The sequence below is a fragment of the Gnatocerus cornutus genome, chromosome 8 (assembly GCF_029298725.1).
Source record: "Gnatocerus cornutus isolate USDA-ARS CGAHR chromosome 8, icGnaCorn1.1, whole genome shotgun sequence".
In the NCBI taxonomy this organism is placed as follows: domain Eukaryota; kingdom Metazoa; phylum Arthropoda; class Insecta; order Coleoptera; family Tenebrionidae; genus Gnatocerus; species Gnatocerus cornutus.
Genome location: NC_142240.1, coordinates 15,665,434 through 15,691,239, shown reverse-complemented (window position 1 = coordinate 15,691,239; position 25,806 = coordinate 15,665,434). Strand labels below are relative to the sequence as shown.

The window sequence follows — 25,806 nt, the reverse complement described above, 5'->3', positions numbered from 1 at the left end:
GGACTCAAAAATAATTTTCTACTACCGAGAAGTTAGCTTTATTTCTGTCTCGGCACTGAATTAGATTCCGTGGTTATTTTTACTTTCAAATAAATCTTCAATCTTCTTCAAAAGAAAATAATGAATTCTTTCTGGATTCATGTTTAGAACACGAGAAGAACAAATTGTCACCACAATTGACTTGTTTTAACGTAAATTTTACCTAATCTAAAATCCATTATTCTCAAGAGAATTTAGTTTTATTTTAATCCTAGAAGTTGGTTAGATTCGGTAATAACTTCCAAGGTAATTACATTTTGTGCGCGGAACTAAAATACTGTTTGTTGTTCCACCGTGTCTTAATCGACCAGTTTCGGCTAGAAAAATTGCTTTTAAGTTTGGATAAAAAGCAGCGCAGCGTTTAGAATTGAAATTGTGTTGGTAACTCTGCTTGTTATCTCGACGGATCTTAATTGTTGAAGGTCAAACGTAAGCTCATAATGTGGCATATCATTGTTGACAAGTTACTGTCTGGAAACAGTTCTGAAATGTCAAAACCGTTCAACTTAAACATTTCTGAAGTTTAGAATTTAAGTTTGTCTCTAAATTTAATCAGACTCTTTCTCTTAAATTAATTCAAAAGTTCTTAGTTATAATTTAGTTTTTGTTAAGTTACAACAAAGTTTAAAGTTGTGGGTAAATTTTCATTATCGAATAAAATTGAATCAAGGAATTTTTGTCTCAAATCCCGCCACATTCCTGCTGTAATTTAATTGAAACCAGATAAAGCTCGCACAATAAAACCTGCACCCAGCATACCAATAATTTTCCAATTTTTACCTTCGTACCCATTTTATCAGATCCGTCTTGGGCGTGGTTTATACCATTGTGATTAAGCTTTTAACTCAACCTGAACAATTGCAATAAAAAGGAACGTGCACTTGAAGAATCATCTGCCACGATAACAGATGTCAACACTCCAGCGGTTTAAATCCCAGAAAAAATCGAGCTATTTATACTCCCATAGTCTGGAACGAGATTCTGTAAAACCTTGTCCCAAGGTAAAGTTACGTAATTTTGTAGGAAAATATCTGTAATATTTATTTATCGAGTTGTGGTTTGTTAGTCACAATTTATGCTAATTTGGAAGTGTTTACTTTAGTTGGAAGTGCACAAACAGTGGATTAAGGAAGGAAAATGTTGTGATATTTTTTTTACAATTTTCGTGTTGTTTACTCTGTGCGCAGCAATTTCCAGTCGTCCTTACTGCATTTATTGCGCTGAAGTTAATCTTCCAATGTCAGAGAAATAAACTGTGCCGCTGCAGACGATAATTATTATTACTGTAGCCGAAGGTGTTGCTGTATTTAATATTGTATTATCGGATTTCTATCGAGCAGAAAAGATATCATAGCGGTGCGTTTTTTACTTCAGAAAAGTCCTTTGGTCTTTTTTCATTATTTTCGCGTATTTCCGATCCCGTGTAAACGCTTCATGCTCCATAAAAGTACCGTGGTGTGTATGAATTTTGCACCGTTAACGAGGTCAGGTGATACGTATCTCGGTGGAACCGGACTCCAGAAGCGTACTCAGGTGTGTTTTTAGCAGGTAGAAGCAGCGACTCCGTCGTCAATAGTGGGGCGCTCCTCCACGATACAAACTCAATGATAAAACAACTATCTCTGACCGATATCTCTAACATTTATTCAACGAAAAGAACAAATTGGAAAGGTGTTCTATTGAATATCACCGAATTAGGACGCCTCTCCTTTGCATGTTATTATTAGCTGTAATTGATTACTTTATAAGCGGCGAACTTTAATAATTCACGATGTTTATTGATTTTGACTACAAGGTGCGTATTCGTATCGTTCTCACTTGATGGAGATATGAAGAAAAGAGAAGAGTTGTCGGAAGAAACGCACTACTGGTTTTGACGTTTATTTTTGGACGGGTTGCTGTTATTGGACAATAAAGAAAAATGTTGGAGCGTGATTTGGCAGATATTCCTGCTGCGGGCGACGCGAAAAACTGCGCTCTCATATCATCGCCATTAAGTTGCATTAAGTCATTGAAAGTACAGAACCTGACGGCCAAGAGTGGCAGCAACTGAAATATCGCATTTCGCTCTTTTGGAAGTATTAATGCAAATTTCATTCCAGGCGTGTTGAAGAAACATTTTAATCCTCGAATTTAATTTAAATTTTTCATTTGACATTTTTTTATAATTCTAAAGCGATCTCGGCTCGTGTTTAGTACAATTTATTATTTTATTACTCCTCTTTCTTTCTTGATTCCTTAAATTTTATTTTGCAAATAGTAAATTTTAGAAAGCCAAAATTGGTTAATTTGGAACGTGAAATTTTGTCCAAGAAGTGCAAAATTGTTATTCAAGTTACCGAGCTTTCAACAGTTCTTGACCATGAAAATAAAGAAAGTTGGAAATTGTGTACTAATTTAGTTAAACTTAAAAGTAAAAGATTAAAAATAAAAAAAAATTAATCGTGAAAAAAGAGAGTTGAGACGATTCTAGACAACGACTCCAAATGAAAGAAAAGAGAGTAAGTTAGAAGAAAAAAAAACGTCAGAGATTTAGGAGAAAATCAATATAAAATATAATTAAAAAATAAAACCACGAACCAGAAAAAGAATATTAAGAAAAGACGTCTCACTTTTCTCTTATAAGGGAAAATAATGCCCATTTTGATAGGCGATATCTTCCTTAATAAAACAGATATTGACATGGAAGAAGTACTAATAAAATGTCCAAACTATTCTCGAGATGCTCTTTAGGGCAAAAATTTAAAAAAAATTAAAAAAGAAGTTTCGGAAGACAATGATTTGGCGGACGCGTCTCAAAATTAGAAAACGAGCAGGACTGTCTTACGATACGTCTTATTTATACATTTATTTATGTAGAGGCATTATTTTATATATTTTTTTTAGAAAAATAATCTGAACTTTTCATTTAGGGACATTTTACTGGAACGCTGAAGTTGGTCAAACGTCATTCAAGTGTCAACTGTCATGAAATAAGGTTGATTATTGGATAAATCTCACAGTTTTGACAGGAGCGCCAACTCACAAAACAGTGCTTTAAGAAGTTTCTAAAATCATCGGAAACAATTGAAAAACCATGCTGTACAATTATAAAATGATTTATGGCTTTGAAATGGAAGAATTATAGGGATAGGAAAGATGAAAATAAACAGAAGGAACTGTAGAAAAATCTCAAAATTTGGGCGGAAATTATTTATGGCAAATTGAAACGATTGATAGATTTGGGAAAAGAAAAACAAATGTAAATACACAAATTAAAAAAAAATTAAAGAAAATCTGAAAATGAAAAACTTTTCTCCTGCCAGGGTCAACAGCGAAGTCAATTTATAGCGGCGATAATCGTGGATTAGCAGTACCTTTGACAAAGAAGTCGTACTTGTCTCGCCACGTGTTATGTTATGCAAATGCCTTGAACTCTTGCTCGAGGATATTGTTTGAAGAACGTGTCGAATTACGAGCTGTGTTACTGTAATGAAAAGAGATTCACAGTGAGATGCACCACGTCATTAACAAACCGTTTGAAATTTATCTTTTTTGTGAAAAACGTGCGAAATTACTCCAACAATCTGTTTATGATTTATAACTTAATTTAGTAGTGTTGATCTCCCGAAAGATTTTCAACGCTATTCAGGTTAATGTAATTTTAATTATGGTTTTTAGTTTACGAATTTTAAATGAATATTTATCATCGGTGAGAGTTTAAGGGGCATAAATTAACGTGGACATGGTTTTGACAGGCATTTTTCCTAAGTATTTGTTTTAGTTGGTAATATTCTGATCTTGATAGTGTATAAATAGCACGTGACCCTGTTTGAACAGAGCAAGATTCGAAAGTTTCGAAACGGAGCATTTATAGTACACGCCAAAAACAATATGAGAAATATTACATTTTCATTATGACCATTTCTTCCTGTCGTGGCTTTGTGCCAATAAAGAGCGTTGTATTCTAGCCATTTGGCCAGTTTGAAAAGAGCTGTTAACAGCTAATCATCTAGTCGTAACGTGGAATTAATTCCGATGTTAATAACATTGTGTCTATGGAACAGATTTAAAGGCAAGGTAATGCCGAGAATGTCTTCTTACTTCCTATTAAAGAAGACCTTCAGTCTGAAAACGTGCTTTGAAAGGTGACATGACAATATCTTATGCAAATTCAGCCGTAAACAAACAACGGATAATTACCAGGATTAAATACGGAAATTCTTTAACGGCGCGCGATGCGATAATTGAAATTTATCGGCCGAGTGCCGGCGAATTTTCATGAAACGAATTCAGAGTAATTAATCGATAATTTCGTAGTCTAATCAACATTTCCATTTTTCGTTTTCCACCACATCTAAAATCGCGGAGGCCCGGTCATTAATAATAAACCGTTTCCACGATATGAATAGCTCCCACACACCGCAATCCGCTGAATTAATTATTACCAAATCGTTTTGTACAAGTCTTTATGTCTCGACTATACAAGTTTGCGTGACGTTGATGATGTGTAACAACGTCGACACATAACTAAACCGTGGGCGTTTATTGTAGTCCTGGCTAAGGATCAAAAGCTGACGTTTGAACTTGTCGGGGACTTCCTGTTTGCCATCAAAACCGCCCAGAGTTATTTAACAGGAGCCACAAAGCTTTAATTACTTGTAAAAGACAAGTTTTTGGACTTCTTGTGATAACGCTTGACTAATCATCGGTACTCGATGTTAACGCCTCCGCTTTTCGGCCAACGATCTGTCTTTGTATCTTAAACATCCGTGTCGAGTAGTTATTTTAATGGGCCGCTGGAAATTTGTTTTCGTTGCAAGATGCCCATCAACCATCACATGTTAGAAAGTATTAATAACAATTTTACGATTATTTTCAATTCAAAAGATGTATCTACTTGTGTCTTAACTGGTCAAGGTTGTCGTCTAATCTTTATTACCGGCGTTATCTTCTAAGGCGTCGCCTTGACGTTTTTTGATAAAAAATTGAACCACACGAAGAACCTGCAACAAACTTCTGTTCTAAGACACTATCTCCAGCCACGACGTAATTAACTTCATGAAGTTGTATGAGACTTTAATTAAATGATTGTGAAATTGCATACTCGCGCTTGATTATCATTACGTTCGGTGACACCAACTGAAGTTTTAATTTTCTTCAAAGATCAATCAGTCGTCTTTTACCCCCATTAAACCTGTAGAAATTGCTCATCGGAAGAAGCTTTGATCGTTATGAACAGAACCAATCTCATACCGATTAAATAATTTCAATTTCATCTGATTGCGTGCTTTGCTTTATTTGATGTAGTTCGATATTAGCAAGCGCACAATCCCCGTCAATCGTTTATTTATTTTAGGACAAACGAACTAAAAATACGCGCTTATCAGCGAATTTTCGGCGTTGTGAAAGTTGCAATATGCTAAAATTGATAATGCGTGATTGGAATTGGCTGCGCAAACATGAAGGCGATCGAAATTATAGTTATTACCGTAATTATGGTTCTGGAAATTATGATGATTTAAGAATGTTAGAAACCTGATAATTTTCAAGAAACTCGGAGTGGGTGTTCAATTCCCACAGATTTAAGGAAATTCAGGAAGCTGAATTCACTTTCTGTTTGTTTCATCCGAAGCACCTTTCAAAACCACATAAAGTATCCATATCGACCTGCAATTTACCAACATCATCCACCTGTCGAATATAAATCAAAGCGTGAACACTGAACGCTTTTCCATTAATCAAGCTGGGCGGCGCGAATGATAATGTTTATCCGAATAAGTGAGATGTTAAGTAATTGATCAAATCATATAATTTATGTTATTCCAAGTCGAACGAATCTACTTGTCTACATACCGAATGAGAACAACTAGCGTTATCTCAATCTATTTTTATCGCAAGGCGCCAAGTTAATGGCACTGGAATAGAAGTTACTAATTTTACGTAATTACATCTCTTAAAACGTTTAAATACGGAAACACGCCGAGGTATAACCTTTATATTCACGTGAAAGTTTTCAAGCTGGATAAGAAGCAAGCAGAAATTAGAAACTGTTGGCACAAGTGCACGCACCGCTCATTTTTAACAATCTCTCTTGCTCATTAAAGCAAATTAAAGCAACGTGCTATGCCTCAACAGCTAAACACCAAGTTTGAAACAGCTTGTTTATACAAATCCTACGCCCATCATAATTCCATTTTTTCTCTCCGCATTGTATTGTTTTAATTGCTTATAACATTGTAATACTGCATTGTTCTTCCATTGGCGGCAATAAAATTGATTGTTCCAGACACCAGCGCTTGACTTTATAAATAATTTCGTTAATTATCTTCTCTCTGAACGATCGAAAGCAATTAAAAGTGGCAGTTTTAATTAGCTACCTGTGTGGACTTGCTTGCTGTCCTGAAAATTTATTTCGCTCAGTGTTTATATGCACTTAATTGATTTTTCGGGACACATCTCTTTAAATATGATCAAACAGAAACTTGGAATTTTGTGCAGGTATTACCGCCCCTGAATTACCTCAACCGACAATTTGAAACTGAGATATTTATAACCACACTAATTCGAAGAGTGAATACTGTACTTAAATCCAACGTCCTACTTCGTCGCATGCACAATACCAAAAAACAACAAAGTTCTCTCCACCTTGCCACGTTATTACTTAAAATAAAAGCAATTAGAGTCACCATAAACATACAACCGTCACTTTACAACTGCTTCTACAGTTATTTGGCACCGCCCGTTACCGCGGAAAATTACAAGATAAAATAAACGAAAGCTGATAATGCGATTCGGAATAGACTTTTTCGCCTCAAAATATGATCGTGCAAGTATAAACTATAAATATCGAACAAGAGCACAAGTTTCATCGAACGATTTCGTAATTTATAGCGGCGGGGGCGCGCTGCCAAGAGCAAAATCGAGGGCGGGGGAGAAAGACACGAATTGGGATTATTTTTTAATGGATATGTCTTGGCGATTTTATTAGCGTTGGCTTAAATTCGACTTTGACGGGTTCAGACTATTAAATTTCATGAAATATTTAGGTGTAGGTAGTTCGCAATTACTATGAAATTGTATGCTCGCAGACGAAGAAAATCCTTAAATTAAACATCGATTTATACTTATTTGGAAAATGAATTTCGAACGAAACCTGAGATTTTATTTGGGAGCCTAAAGAAACATTTTTAGTTGGTACACACAACACTGACCAAAGTTTTTCTTCAATACTATTTAAAATTTAAAGGGACATTTTTATGACTATTTTAGAATACATGAATTTGGTTATAGGCGTTGGACTGCGTAGGATTATATGTACTTTACAGCTTTTTAATCCGACGTAAAATGTATTTAAATTTTTAAGTCCAATTGGAATCGAAAATCTTAAGTTTCAGTTTCTAAGAACTTTATTGATGTGGCAACAAGTTACAAAATGGCAATATTTAACGCACTAGACGAGGTTTGGTCAAGAATTTAGACATTGTGCACGAATTGGAAACAAGTTTTTTTTTACAGTCGCAGCAAATTGGAAAATTTAACGCCAAAAACTGCAAGTGACAGTTTTGACAATTAATTTAAAAAATTAGATTGTTTTGGGGCACGAATATGTGTGAAATGTAGAAAAAGTCGATAAATTATTGATAAATGGGGATATAAAACAATTGCTTACGTACAATTTCCATTCCTGTCAAAGTGACTCACTTTTACGCACTTGATTCTAAGACAAGGTCATTTCGAAATTAAAATGACAATTGGAATGTCAGCTTTATCTAGCGATTACAGAAAAAATGTTTTGAACATTTTTGTACGAAATTCTCTGAAACTTGCCACATGTTTCTCCTTCTTCACATGACTAAAATTTTGAATCTAGATAGTGGTATCAGTTTGATAATTACCGGAAGCAAATGTTTCAAATAGTTTCTGTTGACATCTGTTGGAAATACAATGTAATTTCCCACAACAGATTCTTCCTTTGATACAGAGAAAAATTCACGTCGCAAGCTGTTGTAATTACCACATCGCACGAGTGGAGTCAGTTTTTTAAACTCTCGTTGAAACTTGTCCGGAAAATTCTCTTTTTTACCAAATAAATAATAAAAAGAAGGATAATCTGTCGGATTAGCTTGTGGCCTCGCCGCCGTTTCGACAACCTTCGCACGAAAGTCAACAACATTTCTTCCGGGACTTCAACCTAATAAATCCTCCGCAGAGAGCACAATTAAGTCGGAATGTATCGTCCGCAACGACCGCAACTACTCGTAACCAGAACATAGCGACATAAATTTGAATTTTTCTTGCGTTAAATTACAACAGTTTTCAATAAAAAAACAAATTTCTTCGGAAGCTCTTGTTTTTAACACGTGGTTGATTGATGGTTCCCATGACATTTGCAAAAGACGTTTCGTTTGCGGTTTATGATAATATGAGTCGTTATTGCGTTGTTATTAATTATTTCGTTTTTGCCAGTTGATCCCACATGGACTACGATGTCATTTATTACAGCTATCGACCATCTCTGACCTGGCAAGTTCACAGAAGCGGATAACTAGGTGTTTCATTAATTATTGGATCTATTCAAAAATCAAATAGTCATTAATTACAACCCTGTTATAGCTGCTGATGGGAAATGCACATAAACAGAGCTTTCCAGGGATAGAATTTGAATAAATTAGTTCGGAGGGCGACACAATCAATATTACCAATCGGAGTAAATTATTTTGTTAAAGTGGTTTAGTATTACAAATAATAACTTTACGTAATTTACGCGAGCATTGTTTGAATTGTTAATAGTCTACGAATATAATATAGTAGGTATAGTATTTTTTATCGGATCCAACGGGATTTTGTAATAAAATTAAATCCGGAGCGTTCTAATAAATAATTAGTACAATAATTAATTTAACGAGGATAATAAATGAAAAAATTTACTCAATTAAAATTTATAGCGGCATTAAACTCACACTAGTTTTATGTGAAAAGTGTACTGCCAAGGTTGGCGAAAAACAGATATGGAAAACTCCAGTTTAAATATCAAATTTCACGAATTCATTGCTCGCTTAATGTGGCTTCAAAAATGAGCCAGCTTGTTAACAAGTTAAATATTACACTTATAATTACGGGTTTACACAACATGTGGTTTTAACTGTATTATGTGATTAATGCGCTCGATGGATCTAATTACTCACGCCTGTTCTTCTGATTCTTGGTGGCTGATGATGCGTGCGCTTTTTGATCCTTGCGTGAAATGAGTGTGACAGGCGAAAGCCAGAAATTATCTATACGACCGCGTGTTTTACCCGATTTGAACCTCATTAGATAATGAAATTCAGTACTTATCTTCTTTTCTTTTCCAGGTGAGTCTTCGCTTCCTCTCTGCTCTGTTGGTAACGTACTCAACCTCAAATTTCCCCTATTACTTAACTCAGTCACATGGAACGTTCGTCGTTCTGGGCTTAATTCATGCAATTCTAAATAAAGCGGCAGATGCACCTATTTTTAAATCCATCGTAATCATTGGATTCATATCTTTCTCGACCCGAAATAGAACAAGCTGTCGCGTTTTAACTAGCTAAATGACTGTCATTTTAAGGGCGCATCTGCGACTCTATAAGGGCTGAGGGTGAAAAACACGTGCGCTGTCTTAATTTTTGATTGGCTCGGTCTGGAACACCTGTTGGTGGTGTGAAGATGGTTTAGACTATAATTTTCTAAATTGTGGCGCCCATCCGACCCAAAAACCCCAGCGGGTGTGAAATGTTTAACCAGGACCCATTTGCATCGTAATTAATTTGCGATTCTGTGATACATGGTTATCTGTAGAGCATCAAGTTCTTCGTTCCTACCGGTGTTAGAGAACTACCTGTGGATTTTACGGTATCACAAGGTGAGTTTCACAACCGCTCGTGAGATTACCATCAATTAATTTAACTAAACAGATTTATGACGGTGACTAACGATTTTTGAACGAGTTTCGCGGTGGCGAGCCGAAAACGAATCAGATTACGATGGTATTCCGTAAATGTAGGGATGAATGAATCTGCTTGGGATTATTGAATGCCGTGCTTCGACGTAGTTTGATTCAAATAACATTTCTAAAGATTGCATCTCCTCCAATTTCTTTTGAAGTCGAAAGCTTGTCATATTTGCGAGATTTTATTATACATTCTTCATTTGCCGAACTTGGATTTGCAAGTTTAACAAATTTTGACGCATTAATGAGTGTCAAATCAGGCCGTCCAAGCGGTTGTTTGCAAGACAAGGTGCTTCGTTCTCGCCCATGAGCCGTTGTTTATTTAGTCCGTTGCAAATCGATATGTGGTCTGAAATTGCGGTTACTCGCCAATCTCCTGTCAGACGAATAAATAAGACAACCGCCCTAAACGATCGTTTAATTCATAACGGAGTCATGACAAAAAAATGAGACTATGCTCACACCTCCACGTGAGAAAGTTCCTCGCACGGTCGCGCTTTCACAAGGATGGGCGGCTAAATCTTCATTTTTAACAGTGACAAGACGAGGATATTTAGTATTTCAATTGTTGAAAGTCTCCCTTCAAAGTATTGGACGTTTGCTTGTTGAAATCGGACGTGGACATGTTTGGTCGACTTCCTAAAACCCGAGCCAATGAACCTTACTTGTTTTTTAGCTGGACTTTTTGCGCACCACACAAAGAATTTCAGATTACGGTCGTTAATTTTTAAGGAGAGGACGCATTTACACTCGCATGGACTACAAAATATTCACCCTTGCAAAAAACTTGGCCACTTTAGTGAATAATCACTTGATTCTTTTAGAGATTTAAGACAGCGCCTCCGGAAGCCTTTCACCCATCTCTTTTAAGAAAGAGTTTATTACATAAGTTCCAAAGCCAATCCTTTTTTTGACGTAACTTCGTAGGTGTGTATTGGATACTTACCTGGCTAATTAATCTCGTTAAAAATTTAATTACCACAAGAAGCGCGGCGCTGCTCACTCCTCGACGGCAAAGGACGTAAAAGGAACGAGTGTAGTGATTAATTTATGTTAATTATGTGTCAGGTTACTGGAAATTGTTCGCGATGCTCGGGCGGGCAGACAAGAATAATTTCTTCCAGTTTTCCTAATTGATTCCAACGAACTCTCAAATTTCTTGGTGTCCTCCTCGCCGGCCCGATCTCACTAATGGTTCCCCGGAAAAAAATCAACATTACAGGTTACCATTACACCAAAAAAAGTGTGATTCTCGAGTGGAACGTCCACTAGAAAAATAAACTTGTGTATTAAATAATACGTTGGAACTAGCTGCAGGCAATCGTTAACAGCACACTATAAACGGATCCGTAGGCGGTCTTTGTAAGGAACTGTTCTTCGTAATTGTCTATTCATACAATGAAGTAGTCTGCATGTAATGAGCAACTTTAGCTCATCGAGAAAAAAACAAATTGAGTTTGTACTCATTTAGAAGTTTATGTTCCGCAACGACAACCTGATCTAAACCCAATTGACCAATCGAAAAACGAAGTATTTGACTCTAATAACACGTTTTATGGTTTCCACGTCCATAAAATATCTCGTTACCACTCAATAACTTTCCATTTGTTTCATTTGCTTCCAATTTATCTGATGGACAAAATACGATAACTCCCAAGTTTTCGTGCTGCGTCTCCATGTGGTTCCGGTTATTAAGCGAACTCTGCTATAATTAAAACAATCATTTAAAATAAATCAGTACTGCATTGATAAACGACGATCATTACGTCAAGTACCAATTATTGGTAAAATAAAGTAACGCCGATATGAGTATTAATTAATTGCAGACTGCCTCGTGATGGTAATATTAATCCAAGCGGATACATATTTCACTTCCATCGATACACTGAAATTCTAAACAAGTTCGCAATTTGTAAAACCGTATGATGAATGCTCGAAGAAGCCAAACACTTTGTATTTACATCTGAATCGATTATCCTCGAATACGAGGTCAGAGTTCGCGGTGAAAGCTCCGTCCCGAGAATGTAAATTTATGAAAGTGTAAACTCGAGAAAGCACTCGTTTTGCAAACTCGGTGTAAAATTTCACAAAACTGAGTGTAATATCAAGCGAGCGTTAATTTAAAATAGTCATTAATCATTGAGGGTATGTTGTACCTCATTGTTTCGGAGTGAATATTTCAATAATTGTCTAATTTATGTGCGGACAACGCCACAAATTCAACCGACATTTCTCTGATAGCGACCGAATTAGTTCCTTAATTTTGATTTACGACTCTATGGACGAGGAGAAAGGTAAAACAAAGGCCGCGAAAGTAGGCGAAGAGGCGGAATGCGAAAAATGCCGCGAGAGGTTCGAAAAAAGATTTTACTATTGCTAAGTGGGTTAGATTTTCTTCGTTTTCAAAGTCTGAACAAGAAACTTCGTTCACGTCATTTCCGGTCATGGACCGGAAAGAAACTGTTGATGTTTATTTTTAATCGCACTTACCGGAACTTATGGATATTGCAGGACTAATATAAATGATAAGCGGTACGATTGTTGTACCCATTAATAAAAATCTGACCGAACTACAATTCACCTCTGACAGATTGGCTTAATTTCCTGTCAAATTGTAAAATATTTCCATCAAACATCCATCGCGTGCATATTTTTATCGCGCAATTCCCGGATGAATTTATCGGATTCTACTTTGTTATTATTTTCGTATTTAAGCTCTATCCATAATAGTATTTATTTTGTTATCGGTGAAAATTGCACTGTTGATTGTTCGTTTTATTTGGGTTTGAATGTGCAGTTGGTATTTAGTCGTAATATTTAAATTGTTGTGCAAACATTTAGCATTCGACTATTTTACAACAAATGAAATAATGCGGGTAAATTATTAAACGTTTGTGAGAGGATTAACGAAATCACAATAAAAATAACTTTCAATTTTACTCTGAAATTAATTTTTCTTGTTTTAGGCTGATGGTAGGATAATAATAAGCTTCTTAACTTCTCCTTAGAAACGTGAAAATCTAAAACAAGAATCGTTCGCTTATGAAAAGTTGAAATTTTTGTATTGTTTGAGCTTTGGGGAGCTTTCAAACGGCTAAAAAAATCAACTTCTGAATCTCTCCAATTGTTGGTTCGAAAATGATCCGTTTCATTCTTCTAAGCAACTCGCGACTCTGATAAAAATGTGCTGAAATTCTGAAGAGGCAACATGACAGATCGTCGATGTTTGGAAACATCACTTTCAGAGGAATCTTGGAAGCGTAAAGCTTCGAACATCATTCAACTTTCAGGTGCGAAAAATTGTGTCCGGAAATCCGGAAACCTCAAAAATTTCGAATAATTGGAACATCTTTCTAATCCTTCGAGATTTTACAGAATTCCAATGTCTGAAAAGCGATCTGTTGAAATATTGTTTCACTTTAATTTAGCGGATATCTGCAGTTAATTAACATTTAACAGCCGAAGACTCCAATAAAATATCGAACATCTTTCTCCTGGTAAACACCACTAAATTCATCAGGAATTAATAAACTGTAACAAGTAGACATAAATATAATCATAGGCCGCCAGCCAGTGGCGACGGGAGGTGGTGGGGCGGAGCGGGCGTCCCCCTCTCTTCCTGCGCGCCTCTGTAAGAAATGAAATGGCCGACCGAAGTCGAGGCTACAGACTTTGCGGCTTGAAAGGGAATTTCTCACGACGTTCATAGAAATATTCATGAGAAATTTATTTGTTTAAATAATGCGGTTATTTATTGACACGTGTCTAGAGCGGAGCCAGTCGATTGTGGTAGATATCGGAGTACTCTTATCAGCCACTTAACGAACTTCAGTGGGACCTCATCAACTTTGTTGCTACAAGAACGTGAGCTGTTATTTTAACAGTATTTTTCAAGTAGTTTCTTGATTTTTTTTTTCTTATGCTGCTGTTAACATGCTTTCGGTGATTGTATTTTATTTACTCAGGTTCTTGTGCCGAAGAAGTGTCTTTTGAACGCACGAAGTCTTCAGTTTAGACCAAAGCTTCGACTTCTGGTCACCTAAATCTGAAGAAGTGCGACAATTTTTTATAGGGTTGTTTTAAGAGGTCGCGTCAACTTCTTCGGGAAATAGTTTGTCCATCAAAAAAGAGTCCTCGAGCATGTCAAATGACTTGTTTTATCATGATGATGATTTTTAGTGGGCAAATTTATTAGCAATTTCACGTGCTTTTGAGCTTGTAGTTGTCAAACTTTCTTTGCACTTTTTTTTCTTGGATTTTTTTGTTTTGTTTTTTTAATAAATGAAGTTAGCTTTACGAAATTTGAAGGCCACTTTGATAAGGTATTCTTTAGCATTTAAAAAAAAATGGGCTATTTTTTTGACATACGGACTTGGCGTTTTAGTTTTATTTCAGATTGAGATCGCCACGTCGTAATTTGCCACTTGTTGGTCGAATGAGTGAATGTTTTCCAAATTTGGCCCGATTTTCCCATTTTGTGCCATTCTGTCCTTGTCCGTTTAATTTATTTATTTAACTACCCTGTAAAAACTGGCCGCCGAATCGCAACTACTCAGCCTCGATAGCAATCAAAACTTTATTATGCAGGTCACGTCCAACGTGTTTCTAGACTGTCATTAAAAGGCATTCGTAATCTATGGATATCGTCGTTCGCCTCGATCTGGTTTGTCGCTGAGGATGACCGTTTCTTCTCCACGTCTTCTTCTGAAGTTGCATATGTCTACTGTATGCTAATATCCACGTCAATTAATTAAAAACTATTGTTCTTTCATGTTTTCGGGCGACGGAAGGACATAATAAATTATGGCGACGTATGAGACCACCTGTTGCCGATTTCACATTACTTCGGTTCGAAGGAACTTATTGTGACATGAGCACAGGTGTATGTTAATACGATGTCTGGATGCGAACGTCAACAAAGCGAAGGCTTTTGGCTTTAAAACAGTTTAGGAAATTACATTCCAGACCGGAAGGCGAAATGTGGGTAATAAAGAAAAGTGTGGGAACTAGAAGGTGCCGAGTCTTGGAAGAATAGTGGACGAAAAATTTTCGAGGAGAAATTGAAATGGACGTGGATTATTACCCACACACCATCTGCCGTCTATCCGTTATCCTCCCTTTAACCGCAAAAACTCGATTCAATTTACCGAAGTGAAGACCGTTAAAATCGCGTAATCGGTCGTGCCATCAGCTCCAAAAACTCGGAAGCAGACCATCGTCGGGACGATTTTACCTTCACCGCTTGAATAACAGTTTATTTTTCATAGTCTCATTCATGTCAAGCACGACTGCAGAGTCGAGCGTGTAATATCTGTTGTTATATTGTCTGTAAATAATTCTGTTCCCTCGTTCCATCGATCCTGGTGCGAACAAGCCGCTTAAATTTATTAAAAAGCGGCGAGACGAGGATTTCTCTAATGAAAATTTGTTGTTTTTAGTATCGCGATTATTGTAATTTTTTCTCTTCGACGTTCGTGCCTAATCTGATTCATGTCGGAACGAGGAAAGCCGCTGAAATATGTGAGAGATCTTATCGGAACGTAAACGATCCGTTTCACCTAATTTGTTTTTTGAAAGCACATGGGCTAATAATAGACGGAGAATGAGGCGCAAAAATTAAACTAACCTTTACCACAAGCGTACTTCATTGGAAAATTGATAATGACAACAATTTATTGGTGGAAAACAATTAATTTTACCCGATGATTTGATAAAATCTGTATCGCCTCTTTTCTTGTCTTCGGCAAATGAACAGGTGTCATCCCTGTCGCTATCTGATCAATTTTTTATAAATTCGCATGTCTCAGCACTCCCAACAAGTGTTTTTCCAGCTTCACTTCGTTATATTTTCATTCTGGAATTTTATTGCCCGGTTTATCGTATGCAGCAGTATCAAATGACGCATACTAAACTGAACATTTGCATATCGCGTAAATTTAATGCTCGACGCCAAATGAAAATTTATTTGATTTTCGCAGCGTCAATGTGGCAATAATTAAGGTTTTACTGTCGGAAAACGCAGCGTCTTCTCTGCTTCTCGTGTTATCTAATCACAAGGTCACGTTTAGAAATATGGATCAATCGATTATCAAGGTCCGTTTCCTCAATTTAAATAAGGTCACGTTCATATTTTTCCATATAAATTGGTGACAAATGCATAATTTTTGTCCGCTTGTTTGCGGCCTTGGGATGATGAAACGACGAAGTGATAAAGTCAAGGTGAAATGTAAAGTCAACAAATGACAGAACGGAAAAGATGTGTGAACGCACACGTTTCAATGACATGATAAAAGCGAAATTCTTGTTGGTTTTAAAAATACATTGTTCGGAGAGAGATGTCTTTTCGCGACGACCTAACTGAGTTTGTTCCAAAGTTAAGCCCCGCTCAATAAAACAGATTCTGTGAAACTTTTATTTTTCTTTTGACGATTAGAAAGGGTCTTTGATGCACTGCTCTGCTCGAATTTTCACTTACAATAGGAAAAGTAGATGAAGTTTCTTTTGTCACAACGGCAAATAAAGGATCAATGAGTCGGCGTTTTGCACCTTTCAGTAGCAACTTCCAGGAGGTTGTTTATTGTTTTGTTGTCGATAAATTCAGAGAGGCGGTCAAGGCGCGGTGTTTCATTTTCATTTATCAACTCTGGTTTGTGCACTACTTGCGCGTTCTTTCCGCGTTATGATCCGTCTTTTATGTTATGCAAAGCGATGCATTAACCTCTAACGGCAAGCTCGTGAGCAAGCGAGCTTTGTAAGCTTGTATGTATGCAATGCGGTTCCATTTGGGAACATTACAACCAAGTGTTCAACTTCATCGTGTTCGGTAAAATTACACCAATTAGCGATTGCCTCTTCGTCTTTAATAGGCATTAAGTTGCAGTTAATTGACCGCGAGTTGTTGTCCGTGATCGACAGTAGCCAAGAAATGTTTACGGCGATTTTTTAGCACAAGCCATTCTGCACACACTTTTTAAGGATTTTGTCCTGTTTTTTAACCACATCGTAATTTGCAAGAAAAAGGAAACATTTTTAGAATATGTGTAATCCTAATAACAATAATATTTTTTTTGCTGTTAGATACGAAATGATGTATATGTGGGACATGAAGAAAGAAATAAGATAATTTCCATAAAATGAACATAAAATTAACAAAAAATACAATTTTTAGGCAAACTTAACTAAAACTGAATTTTCAATACTCAAATGCGGACAAAAAAATGACCGTTTTAAATTATTTTTTTAAATTACATTAAGATACCGACGTTACTTCCAATTTTATAATTTTTGGGTAAAATTAAATCGACAAACTGCCGTAAAGTGCCAGAAAGACGTATTGAATTATTGCAAATGAACATGTCTAGCAGTGCTGCGGCAATCAAATCAGAAAGCACATCAAACCTAATTTATACAAATTGTGAAAAAAATAAATAAACTTTTCTGAAGAATTCATAATTATTTACAATTATTGAGTTGTTATAAATGATTAGATCAATAAATCATAAATAAAAATTAATTAACTTGTAAATTTAAGGGGATATCTAACAAACTGTAACGGTAAATTCTGCTTCAAAATTCTGCGTAAAGGAAAAATTATATGAAACATTTTAAACATCCAACGTTAAATGCAGCATCTCCCTTCAACCCTCATTATTTGTAGACGGCACTCTTTTAGAGAGTTACCCATGGTCAGTCTGCTTACTACGGTAATAAAACCATAAATAAAAACTACTTCTTAAAACCCCAGCCCGAGTGGTTTAGATTATTATTACCATCATCTTGTGGTCAGGACAATAGCTAATAGTTTTGACTGCACTGATGGCCAAATTATTATTGCCCATGGCCAGTAAATCTTAAATACTTTGATAGTAGAGTCCGATATTTTACAAATTACACCCGTGAAACTTAATAATTACAATATCTCATTATTATTATTTAATGTTTATCTTCATAAATAAATTAAATTTTTCCCGAAAAGGTGGGATTTGTGTAATAGCAAAAATTGAAGAATTAATTAATGGATGCACTGGGATCTTCGAATTTTGTCCAAGATTTTTGTGAATGTAACAAAAAATAGTGAACATAATTATAAATAATTAAATTATATATAATAATTATATTCTGTTGCTTTAGTGATTGATCTATCTTTTAAAACCTTTAAATTACGAAATTTTTTTCAGTATTTTCACCACCCCAAAGTCATAATTTTGACAACAAGACGTTATATTACTGTCTGGTTGTTCTCAAAATACGTATGTGTGAATTTTGAAAAGTTTACGCATGTGGAATGCTAAAAATTATTTCGCTTTCAGCCAAGTTTTCGTATTTAATTAATCAAAAAGTCATTAAATATTCACTTTACAAAAATTGTATATAGCATTTAACATAATGCACTTTGAACAGATTCATATGCAAAAAACAAAAAGCAATTTACTCAACTAGTTTTCGAGTAATCGTGTTTGGAAAAATACATTGAATTTGCCTTATATTCAAATTTGTTCATAATACCCTTAAAAAATAAAGATAAAGACAAATATTTATCACCTAAAACTATTCTAGAACAATTTAAAGTCCTAATTCATCAGATGTAAAGTTCAAAATTTTGAAATGATTATCCTCAAAGCTACGTTCAGTTTGAATAAAAGAGAAAAATCTTGTTTCAGGCAAATTTAAGATTTTGTGTGTTTATGGAAAAGCTTCAGTTGTAAACTATCCCTTCGGCTACAAAATTGATTTATGGTACCCGCATTTCTACCTACCAGACAGACCTCTCTGGTACAGAGAAAAGAGATGTTACTGCTAAACAAGGATAACATGTTTCGAATATGAAATTTTCCAAACACGATTTCTCAAAAACTATTAACTTTAAAAAAAATCTGTTTAGTCGACATTATGTAAAATTAGTCTACGCATGTGGAATGCTAAAAATTATTTTGCTTTCAGCCAAGTTTACGTATTTAATTAATCAAAAAGTCATTAAAGAATCATTTTACAAAAATTATATATAGCATTCAACATAGTGCACGTTGAACAGATTCATATGCAAAAAACAGAAAGCAATTTACTCAAATAGTTTTTGAGTAATCGTGTTTGGAAAAATACATTGAATTTGCCCTATACTGAAATTTGTTTGATATCCCCTTAATGATGTCGCATAAAATATCTTGTGTGTATAACGGCCAAAAAGTGCCATTTTCCTCTCGCCTTCTTGATAACCCCGGCTATCGCCTCCGCCATTAAAAAAAGGCTCGGCCAAAAAAGAAACACTTTTTGGCCTTGGTACACAAACAACTTTTTTTATTACACAATAATATAAGCTGTAAAACGCAGATTGCACTCAAAAGAATAAATATCGCACAGACAAAAAATATAAATGTCGATATTAAAAAAAAATAAAAAAGTTATTGTTATAGGTAAAGTTATTTGTAAAATAAAAGGATCTACATTAAACTATGAAACGTCCATAAAAAATTAACTCCAATACTGTTAATAATATCGAATTAGCAGAGATACTAAAACTAAAAGTAAAATATAAACTAAAGAATTTGGTTTTGTTTATGATAAGAGAGTTATTCTAGAAAACTTTGAGACAACACCATTTTGATGTTATTTAAAAAAAGGAAATTGAAGTAATTTTGTAATACGTAACTGGATAGTTTTGTAACTCTAAATTTAACAATTCAATATAAAGTAGGTGAATATAATCTTCGTGATGAAGAAGAACTTTACTTACAAAAAATGAGTATGATCTTATTTAAAGTGGAAGATATTCAAGGAAGCCTGCAAGATACTAGTCAAAGGGACTTCAGTTGAGTAGTCCAGAAATTATGTGTTTTTTTTGACACTGACATTCGTTTTTTTTCCCTCTAAACAAGCCCGAAATGCCTTGACTTTTAAACTTTTTGAAATATATACCTTAAAAACAGGGCAAAATTGCGTGTAATCTTCATTCAAGTATATTATAGTAAATGCAGTTTTTGAATCAATTTTACAAACAGGGTGTTTCACTTCGTCTGGAAAATTCTATAAATTTTATTTTAAAACCGTTATTCTTAAAAAGCAGGGAATCTTTGATAATAAAACTCTTTAAAAACTACCTTAAAAGCAGGAGAAACCCCTTGAAATATTAGCTTTTTAAATCGACCTTTAAAAACAGGGCAAAATCCTTAAAAAGTATATATGCCGGATGGGCCTACTAGTGGTCAGATCGGTGAATTTACTCAACGAAATAAAACAGCGTAATTGTCTTTGTTTGAAGAAAACGAACGGAACGACCGAGAATCCAGTTTTCGGTGGCCATCGAGCGCTAATTGCTTCTTTATTTATGTTGGAGCGTTGTTTACATAAAAAGGTTTTTTCAATCGAGTCGGAATTGTTGTTTAAAGTTAAATTATGCAAACTAGCGAAGAAATCCCATCATCCACTCCTAATCGCGTTATTTACAAACGTGCTAACGGTGGATTTTATTATTTGTTTTTATTGCAGGATATTACCAACCGGCAGGACCATTAATAAGCGTTCCGCATGGGCACACCCAGCAGCAACCGCCACAACCCATTACCAAAAGTGCCCCGCTTTCGGAGACGTCACCAACGGCGGCGTCGCCCTTGCACCAGCCGCCTCCGGCGCCTAGCTCCAACGGTGATTCCTCTGACAGCGAGGTGATCATAACGTCGGTGACGGCTGGGAAGGAAACAGTGCCACCTCCGCAACAACCCCCTAGTGCTTACCGGTATTCTCAGTATCCAGGGACGCCGCCAGGGTATCCGTACACATACCCTCCTCATTATTACCCCACGCCGCCTCCAGCTCCTTCGTATGCTCACCATGATCTTTGTTATTCGAGTCCGTATTTGCACCATAAGTATCCGCCGCCAACCACCTACAGGAGATTTTTACCCAGTACGCAGTACTACGCCCCCAACCCATCTGATATCTACGCGACGCCGCCCACGGCACCATCTCAACAAAACCAACAGGTTTGTCGGTGTTGTAAAAATGTAGTTTATTAATTTTATCGCGCAGTCATCCTTCTGGAAAATGTAAAATTAAGATTCTTTGGAAATAATGAGACGGTTATTAGAGTTGGTTCTTAGCCAGTCATCGTAAATATACGCTTTATGACAACATTTCGCATACTGATGTGTTATCAGAGTGAATTGAATAGCGGCCCACACTTACAACTTGATTAACAATGTCGGATAACTATTGAGGTTCTTGAGCTGTTGGCTACAGAAATAGCGCGACGTGGAATGGCGAGAATTCGAGAGAAGTGGGCTAAGCACCTCGTTGTTCTATCACAAATTCGCAATAAACCAATCAGTCACGCATAAAACTAGCCCAAATTTCAACTCATTTATGAATGAAAATATGACTCTCTTTTCTAATTATACAATCATTTCTGAATCAAATATATTTTTACCACTTGCAAAACAAACGAAGCAGGTGCCAAGGAAGCGTATGCAACGAGAATCTCTTCATAATTTGTTTTTACTAAAGTTTAATGTGAAAACTGTTCTGAGACTCGTTGGGACTCTAAAATCCGCTGTGGGAGTGAATAATCGCATGATCACTAGTTTGAGCAAATAGTTGGCAAACTTTCCGGTTCACATTTACAAGAGAAAATAAAAGATTAGAGGAGGATTTCAAAACAAGGAAATTAATTATGTTTTTGTTATGGATTCTGCTGCGGATACAGAATGAATTTAATGTTGGGGAAGCGCCGGAGCGAAAAACGCATGTCGTAGCTCACGCAAACTACCATGGTGGTCCCATTTTCGTCAGAATTAAAAAAGGCTAGAATTAAAGTCTCGGTTTATTTTTCAGAGGATTTCCAGAAGCAGGTAGACGCGGAAAACGCTCAAGCCATTTATTTTAATCTTTTACACACGTAGTTCAATAATAATTAAATAAATCGAGTAAAATAACCATCGGGGAATCTCCAGACTTAAACACGTAGATTGTAGCTTTTCATAAATCATAATTAATTGGGTGTGCAGATGAATGAACTCAAATAAGAACGTTAGAACGCGCTTTTCAACTATCCAGACTAAAGTTTGCGTGCTGTAAGTTCCGCATCTCTTAAGAAAAAGTGCATGAATTTAGTAGCGACATATTGCCTGTCTCCACGACCAATTGAAGTTGAAAATATGCTGTAACATCTTGTTCCGATCGATTTTTAAACAAAAATACAATGAATTTTCGTTGACAGCTGCAATCTGCCCCTTCTCGTCGAAAGTTGCCCTCAATAGCGCCCAAGAATCTGATGTTTTCACGCTCCTGTGCTCATTCCAAAGCTGGAGATCATAAAGATTGGAATAAATTCTATAATTATGACTAATATAGATAGCGATATTTTTATCGAAGTTGGTATTAATCATCGCTTTTTTTCTGCGTTTGTAGGTGGTTACAGCAACACCAGTCTCTGCGAGTAGTAGTTCCTATCAACCGCCCCCGAGTGGACCACCTCCAGCTATTATGGAACCTTATCCGCCACCGCCTCCGCCGACGCTCGTGGAAACCTACCCTCATCCGCCGCATTACTATCCTAGTTACGGCCCGGCGCCGCCCCCATCTTGTTACACGCATCCGCCGACATCCAGAACTCTACCTTACATAAGTGAGTACAAATTACCTCCCCTACGTTCTCTACTTCTGTCGTTTCTAGATGCAACATATCAAAGTTGTCCGTGTCCAATGCAGTCCTGTCCAAAAAACGTACTTACTGGACCTCTTACTGGTGATAGTAAGAGGTCTAACATTTCGTCAATCGCAAAAGACTCGATGCCGCTGCCACCTGTTGCCTTAGCGTTGCCATTGGAACCGGCGAGCGCCACCGGCCCTCCGAGCCCCGCCAGAGGTTCGGCAGGTATGCCGCCGCCGCCATCACCGGCGGGAGCAACGTATCAACCGCCTCCATCTGCCCCGAAACAAGAAGAAACCGGCGAGTTCAATCCTGTCGAAAAGAAGCGCAAAGCGAGAGTGGGGAAGGCGATGGTGAGGAACAACATCGCCGCCATCCAACAGAACACGATGCTGTTGATGTGTAACCCGACTCAGAGGGTTTTCCCCGGTGAAGTGAAGCGTGAAATTGAAAGTCCGAAGGAGAAGGAAACGGAAGCTAAAAAGGAAGTGTGTTCGGATGATGAGGTGAAGACGCCGAACACTATTCTGGAGGAAGAAGAAGAGAGGATGCCGGAGCCGCAAAATTTAAAGAAAGAGAATATTGATGAGAAAAAGGATGAGATCAAACAAGATTTGCCACCGTGTATTAACACGGTGGCGGAGAATGTTAAAGTGAAGAATATGAAAAGAAAATTGTCGAAGAGCGAAGAAGAGACTTCCCCTGTTAAGCAGGCAAAAGTTGAGCCGAAATTCAACGGGTCATACAAGGATTTGATTAAGAAAGATATCTCTGCTGTGAAAATTAACAACGGCAAAAGAAAACTGATCACGGAGGACGACGAACCTAAGAAAACGAAAGGAAAGAAGAAACAAACAATAAAGAGGAAGCTTACGACGAAAGAAGAAGAAGCACCAACTAAGCGTCTCAAGCAAACAAAACCGTTAACAGCAAGCAATCAACAAAACGCCAAACAATATTCTAAAGAGAAGGAAAAGAACAAAAGCGAACCAGTTTTGAGTGAAAATAAAGAACCACAGAAGAAATATAAAAGGCTTCCAGTCAATTCGAAGAACGGGAAAAAATTAGCGCCCGCCATCTTAGACACTTTGATTGCAAAAAACACAATCGAAAGGACAATTGACAATGTGATTAGTGAGTCATCAGTGCGGACAAATGCAAGTGCTTTAAAGACAGTTGAAAAGTGTGCGAAAACGAAAGAGCCAGTTAACAATAAGAAGAGTACAAATAATAAAAATGGACAATTGAAAAACAAGGAGTGTCGGAAGACAGTGGTGACGAGGAGGAAGTCGAAATGCAAAGAAATAGTACCGCAAGTGATAGCGAAGGTTCCTAGGAGGTCACTACATCTGCCGAGGTGGTCTAATGGCTGGACCTGGGAAGGAGAACCTTTCGAATCAAAAGTATTTCTAAATGTAAGTTCAAAGACGAGTTTTTCTTGTCAATACATCTAATGCTTTGATTTCAGAGTGACGAAACCACCGTCATTAGAATGTGCTACCCTGCGATGAGACACGAAGAAGGTGATATTATAGAAGTGAGAGACTGCGTCCTCCTCAAGGCGGGACCTCGGAAGAACGATCTGCCTTTTGTCGCGAAAATCGCCTATCTGTGGGAGAATCCCGACGATGGTCAGTTCTTACACTCTCATCTCAAACTGTTTCTATGTGTGGATTTCCAGGTGAAATGATGATGTCGCTTTTGTGGTACTACCGACCAGAACACACCGAGCAGGGCCGGACTCCTGCAGACCAACCCGATGAAGTTTTCGCTTCAAGACACAAAGATTCTAACAGCGTCGCGTGCATCGACGATAAATGCTACGTTCTCACTTTCCACGAGTACTGCAGGTATGCTGAAATATTTTTCTAATTGGTTTGATTTGAAAGATTGTTTTATAGATACCGTAAGGACTTGAGGAGACTGGAAGAAGGGATCGAGGAGACCCTACCCTGCATTCCCATTCCAGAGCCGTACCCGCGAAGTAACAGACAGCCGCCTTCCCCCCTTCAGGTATCGTCAGACATGGTCTTCTTTTGCCGCCGGGTCTACGACTTCCGACAAAAAAGGATAGTGAAGAATCCGAGTTAATTTTCTAACTCACCTCTCCAATGTTTAAGTTTTTGTGTTATTTTGTTAATCGTTGGTTATTGAAATTTTATGTATTTTTTAAAGGACGCGTTACTCCTCTGTTCGTCTGATTTAAGAAGTCAAATCAAACTACATTTTAAGTATTCCACAAGATTTTTATATAGTTACGAGTGCAGTAAAAAGGATTTTAGATGAAACTGTGCTTTTGGTCTTTCACACGAGTAAAAAAAAAAGAAAAAAACATCTAAATTTGATACGTATACATATTGTTGCATAAGAAGAAAAGGGAACATTTGTATTATAAAAATTAGTTATCAATACTGTTGTATAGAAAATAGAGATGATTATATTATATATTTAACACAAAAGAATCATATTTATAATTAGTATTAGTCATCGCTGGTGTAAAAGGTGTGTGCTTTTATAGATTGTAGATGTGTTTCGTCAATGTCGTCTCTTCAACTATTTTGTAATTGTTTAGCTCTCGCATAAGTAGAAGTCAATCAGCAGTTACTTTAAAGAGAAGAGTACAATGATAGTCATTTCAGGGTTTGTACCAGGCGGTTTGTATTATTTTACGCGTTACACAAATCGTTACTATTTTCAGTACACACTGTATAAATCATTGGTACTTCTCTCACAAAAAAACGCGTTTTGTAGTCGCAGAATATTTTCTTATTGTTATGTATTTTTAGTAAACACCATTAGAGTACCTACTTTTTCTAGTTTAATTATTATTCCTAATTTATGAGTAATATATTATTTTCTAAGCTCTTAGAGCCCTAAAACGATTCATTTAATTTGTAGCCAAAGTTAACGTTATTATTTTATGTTTATTTATTGTGTTTAAATATTAAAATATTTGTATTGGTATTTTTTACATTTTATTATTCACCCATCCAGATTTGTATATTACGCCTTTTTAGGTGCCTTTCTCGAGTCTCCACTCCACGGGCCTTCTTCAGTTGTATTATTTATTCCATGTTCACCCTTTTCAGAATAAATGTTGAAAGAAAAAGCTTCTTATTTCAACACCGAGATAATATTTAATTTACTATTGATCCGTCTGTGCTGAGTTGTTCAT

The 25,806-nt window shown here is 36.5% G+C and overlaps 1 protein-coding gene across 1 annotated transcript in view; it reads left to right on the top strand.

The window, feature by feature from the left end:
• Hers (Histone gene-specific Epigenetic Repressor in late S phase) overlaps nt 1-25,595 on the top strand; it is a 56,605-nt gene extending 31,010 nt beyond the window's left edge. The window contains exons 4-9 of the mRNA XM_088044478.1: nt 20,474-20,967; nt 22,391-22,607; nt 22,656-24,046; nt 24,100-24,262; nt 24,313-24,481; nt 24,533-25,595. Coding sequence (XP_087900604.1) covers nt 20,474-20,967; nt 22,391-22,607; nt 22,656-24,046; nt 24,100-24,262; nt 24,313-24,481; nt 24,533-24,722 — 2,624 coding nt within the window. The 3' untranslated portion in view covers nt 24,723-25,595. The remainder of the gene's footprint in view (nt 1-20,473; nt 20,968-22,390; nt 22,608-22,655; nt 24,047-24,099; nt 24,263-24,312; nt 24,482-24,532) is intronic.
• The last annotated feature ends 211 nt before the right edge of the window (nt 25,596-25,806 follow it).